This window comes from Malus sylvestris, chloroplast (genome assembly GCF_916048215.2).
Source record: "Malus sylvestris isolate BBL-3571246 chloroplast, complete genome".
In the NCBI taxonomy this organism is placed as follows: Eukaryota; Viridiplantae; Streptophyta; class Magnoliopsida; order Rosales; family Rosaceae; genus Malus; species Malus sylvestris.
This window is the reverse complement of record NC_062299.1, coordinates 30001-35000: the sequence shown is the minus strand read 5'-3', so window position 1 is coordinate 35000 and position 5000 is coordinate 30001. Positions and strand designations below refer to the sequence as shown.

General features: G+C 30.1%; 2 protein-coding genes and 4 non-coding genes across 6 annotated transcripts; 4 read left to right on the top strand and 2 right to left on the bottom strand. All coding sequences in view use genetic code 11, as the record gives it.

The window, feature by feature from the left end:
• Positions 1-778: 778 nt before the first annotated feature.
• On the bottom strand, positions 779-850 carry trnT-GGU. The gene has a single exon. It is a non-coding gene; the product is annotated as a tRNA-Thr (tRNA).
• Positions 851-1374: 524 nt separating this feature from the next.
• Positions 1375-1447, top strand: trnE-UUC. Its single transcript has one exon. It is a non-coding gene; the product is annotated as a tRNA-Glu (tRNA).
• A 59-nt stretch (positions 1448-1506) lies between these two features.
• Positions 1507-1590, top strand: trnY-GUA. The gene has a single exon. It is a non-coding gene; the product is annotated as a tRNA-Tyr (tRNA).
• A 443-nt stretch (positions 1591-2033) lies between these two features.
• trnD-GUC lies at positions 2034-2107 on the top strand. The gene has a single exon. It is a non-coding gene; the product is annotated as a tRNA-Asp (tRNA).
• A 1221-nt stretch (positions 2108-3328) lies between these two features.
• psbM (photosystem II protein M) lies at positions 3329-3433 on the top strand. The gene has a single exon. The coding sequence runs from the start codon at positions 3329-3331 to the stop codon at positions 3431-3433; it is 105 nt and encodes a 34-aa protein (YP_010330021.1).
• Positions 3434-4685: 1252 nt separating this feature from the next.
• petN (cytochrome b6/f complex subunit VIII) lies at positions 4686-4775 on the bottom strand. The gene has a single exon. The coding sequence runs from the start codon at positions 4773-4775 to the stop codon at positions 4686-4688; it is 90 nt and encodes a 29-aa protein (YP_010330020.1).
• Positions 4776-5000: the final 225 nt, after the last annotated feature.

Genomic DNA, 5000 nt, shown 5'->3' with positions numbered 1-5000 from the left:
TTACGTTGTCGGAACAAAAATATTGCATGTATCAATATGGATGGAAATATTTAGTACATGAAATATCGATTTGCTAGATATATAAATAGATATATAAGATATAACTAATAAAACGGATCTTGTGTTCTGGAATTGGAATCAAAGAAAGATATTTAAAATGGCTCGTATGTTGTGACTTGGAATAAATGTTTCCCGGTAAAGGAAGGGAATAGTAATTTATTCATTCCTAATTTATTCCTATAGAACGTCTAGGAACAAGAAGATTAAATCGGATATATCGACAGATTCCCGCGTAGTCCAAAGAAAAAAAAGATCCAATTTCATCTCTATCGAATTTTAATATCAGAATAGTGGATATAATTATGATGCAATGGGTTAGGTCCACTTACTTTTTATTTTGTTGATTTCTAATCGATTTAATTGGAATAATGGAAAATAGGAAAGGAATAGTAATATTTGAAGATTTAACGAGACGACTTATCCTTACATTTATTATAATATTTAATATAATATTTATAATAATTATAAATTATATTATTTATTTAATAATTAATAATATATTTTTTATTTAATAATATATTTAATTTATTAAAATAGCAAATTTATAACCATACTATAATTAATTATAATGTTATAATTTTGATTATATATTAAAATATTAAATTATACGGTTTGTTACTTTTTTTTTATTACTTTATTACAAAGATCAACAATATCTTTATTCGCACTTCAAATATAAATACTACTGCCGGAGTTTTATGATTTATGAAAAAATCAAAGCCCCTTATCGGATTTGAACCGATGACTTACGCCTTACCATGGCGTTACTCTACCACTGAGTTAAAAGGGCTTGTTTGATCCAATTCCTGAATAAAGACACTATGAGTTTAGTATATATACTTATTATAATAGATGTACATAGATATATCTTATAATAAGTATAAGGGTTCATTCAGGAATGAAAAATTTTCTTTATCCAGTAAAAGTAAATTAAATAATTTAATATAATTTAATATAGAGTATATAATATAGGTAAAATAAAACGGTTTATTGATATTGGATTTGATAAATATCAATACAATGAATTGTTTCAAGACTATCCTAATTGACATCATAACTAAATTCATTTGAGTGATACATGTATCCACTAATTTAACATAGATCCAAGATATTTCATTGAATCATTGATAAAGAGATTCGGATAAAGAGATTCGGCGTGGCCTTTGAACCAAACTTTTATCGAAAAAAATTGTATAGAAAGAATCGTGAAAGACGGAAAGATCCTTCGTATCGAGTCATACCATTCCATTATATTGACAATTTTAAAAAACTATTCATACTATGAACATAGTATGATGGCGGTCGTGCAAGTCTGCCCCCATCGTCTAGCGGTTCAGGACATCTCTCTTTCAAGGAGGCAGCGGGGATTCGACTTCCCCTGGGGGTAGGGTACTACGAAAGGAAGTTGATCGTGGATTATCAATAAGCCTGGAATTGATTCTTCCTGGGTCGATGCCCGAGCGGTTAATGGGGACGGACTGTAAATTCGTTGGCAATATGTCTACGCTGGTTCAAATCCAGCTCGGCCCAATAATTTGCCGATCCGCCATGAAATGATATAATATAACCCATTTGTTGCTCTCCAGAAATGCCCGATCCCCCAATCCCAATACGGAAGAAATCCATTTTATGATATATCTATACCACTATTTATTTACTCTCTTTTTACAAGAAATTCTGATCTTGCTAATGATCTAGATTCATATCAGGATCCGTAACTATAAAGTAAAGTTTAAGGAAAAGAGTAAATAAAAAAAAACTTTTTTGATTGAACGAGTGATTATCCAATTGATTTGGCAATAACGAAAGGATTACTAGTAATACCGGCTGTTCTCACTAAAGTACATATACATATGGGTATCGATATATCACACTCGCAGCTCTGTTACAACACGCCCTTTCTAATCGAAATTGAAAGGGTTAGAATGAAATCATAAAAATATGTATACTTTATTTTATTATGGTATTTACTTGGGATTGTAGTTCAATTGGTCAGAGCACCGCCCTGTCAAGGCGGAAGCTGCGGGTTCGAGCCCCGTCAGTCCCGACGAATCCAAATCCAATAAAAAACTATATCAATTCATCTCTCTATTTTTTGTGAAAAGAAGTCCAAATAACATAATTTCATTCCCAACAGTGATCCCTCTTCTTTTTTTCTTTTTCGTTTCACATTTATCATCAACCAAATGGGGAGTTTCCATTTCTTCGACTAGTACCGATTCGATTGATGGGAGAGAGGCATATGTGGATTAGTACAATTATTATATTATTAGCATCAGATTCAGGATTCCACGGGATACCGTACTGTACTGGGTCTGGCTTTTTCAATTACTCCCGATCTGTGAAATATGAAATAGAGTAGAGTATTGTATGTTTCCCGGGAGTACATACATAAATGGAATTTGTACAATATAAAAAAAATTGAACATAGTTACTGTGTATAGAATAGTATAGAATACTTTTTTTTTAAGATTAAAATAAAAGTATATCCTTTTCGGGCCCTATTTTGTGTAACCTCAATTTCAAATTTTACTAATTTGAAATAATCTATCTCATTCAAATTTCGCATTGAGCTTTTGATATATGCGTCCCATTACTAATCCAATGAAAGAGGATATTCAAAAAATAAAGATCAAACAAGGATCACTTTTTTATTAGCGAGGTAATTCATTTTTTTTTTTATAAGGGTTTTTCCTTGAAAGAACAAACTTTTTAAATTTATATATAAATATATAAAAAAATAGTTAATTTGATGGAATATTCGATTTTTTTATACCGGAATTTGTACTCGTCTTTATCATACTTCTTTTGTTTTCCAAGAAGATTGGATCATTAAAAAAAGGAGTTTATAACTTAGCTCCTTCCTTTTTTTTCATTGAGCTTCTATTGTTTGTTGGGGTTTGTTTCGAACCAATGGTAAGTGGAAAGGCGGTTAGATGATACTTCATCAGATGATTGTACAAAGAGGGCGGTAGGTTATAGAAAAGAAAGAATGGAAAAGAATGATAAATAAATAAAGGAATTATTGATTGTATCGGGAATCAAATTTTGAGTTCAGTATGGATAAAAGATCGTCCTATGTTATACTATTCAATTCTTGACGATGAATCGATTTGATAGCTCCGATATTGTTATTCATGATATTGATCCGATTCGATATCATCGAGATGTAATGCATCCCATTGAATTTACAGGCGAAAGATTTATTATCTCTATGGGATTAACTCCCGAGTTATTGCGAATTAAAGAAAAATTAAACAATGAGATTATGGAAGTAAATATTCTCGCATTTATTGCTACTGCACTGTTTATTCTAGTTCCTACTGCTTTTTTACTTATAATATACGTAAAAACAGTCAGCCAAGGTGATTAATTTGAATTAAACTTGATTTTTTATTTCTTATCAATAATTGCAGAGAAGAAAAGGATAAAAATTTCGCGTCTTAAATGAAATGGGCAGACTAGAATCAGTCGTATTCTATGAGATACAATAGTATGGTAGAAAGATTCAGATATTTCTTTCTACCATACTATCTAGTATTGTTATTGTAGTGTATAAAGTTGTATTGTAATGCGGGTTAATTTAATATAGATTAATATAGATCAATCTACAATAGTATCGTCATATTCCTTTTCTATATATATAGAAATCGATTTAATTACGTATATATAATATATATATAGTGATAATGTATATTATATAGTATCCCAATTCTATTTCTTTGCTTTATCTATTTGTATTTAATTTGTGTTGATTTCAATTAAATTAATTTGAAATAATCGAAAGCTACTTTTACGATTAGAATTCCTAGATTTCTGATTATTTTCAATATGAATCCCGATCGAAAGAATCAATGACTTCTTCGATGGGTATAATAAAATAATCTTTTAGTTAGCATTCCCGACGAAGAAGTCATTGATTGAGGAGTTGACAAATGATCCATGGGAACTTCTTCGGATTTCGAAAAGGATTAGTAAAACTCGTCGACTTTTAACGTTTGAACCATGATATGGGTTCAATAAAACAAGCAAAACATAAATAAAATTTCTAAAATAGTAAAACTAAAACAAGCGGCGCAATATGTGACTCGCCCAAGACAATATTTTAGGATGTGCAGTATCTCGTTGGACAACTACTATGTTGTTTCCCAATGTGTATCCACGTAATGGAATAACCGAATTTTTTTCTCTTTGATCTTTGAACAGTAAAGAGGTAAACAAAATAAAAAAAAGTTACGTTCTTCCTCATGGTCCATATCTAACTTTGGTAAGAGTCAGTTCATCGAAATAGAAAATTTATGAAGAATTCAGTTGGAATAAATTTCCTACCATTTGTATTCCTTTTACTTTTTTTACTTTCAAAATACGAACACGGAAATAATTGAAATATTTCTTTGATTGAAAGAGTATTCTTCATATATTCATATATATTTATTATTCATAGAATACATTACTCAACTAAAATCCAAGAGAATTTCGAAATGAAGATATTTTTCATTTCTATTTCAATTTAAAAATAAAATTTTAAATTGAAATAGTGAAATTTTAAATAAAAAAAAACTTTGCCGAACGATCTATAAAAAAAAGTGATACTGTTTAGTTCCTAAACTCAATTAGTAGTACTTCTAGAGTCCACTCCTTCCCCATACTACTAGTGAAAGGGAAAACGTAAAGACTACCATTAAAGCAGCCCAAGCGAGATTTACTATATCCATGTGAATTATGTCCTCTATCTCTATGAAGGAATTATTCAATTATTGTTCACTAATAAATAATAGGGGAATTACTGGCGCAGAGTCAAAAAGTTATTCTGACCCAACACCGTTGATGAAACAATCCAATAAATCCAATTATAACAAGTTCTTATACGATTTCTAGTATAATTAGAAAAGATTAAGCCCAAGCAAAATATGCGGAAACCCCCTTGGAAGTATCAAAGA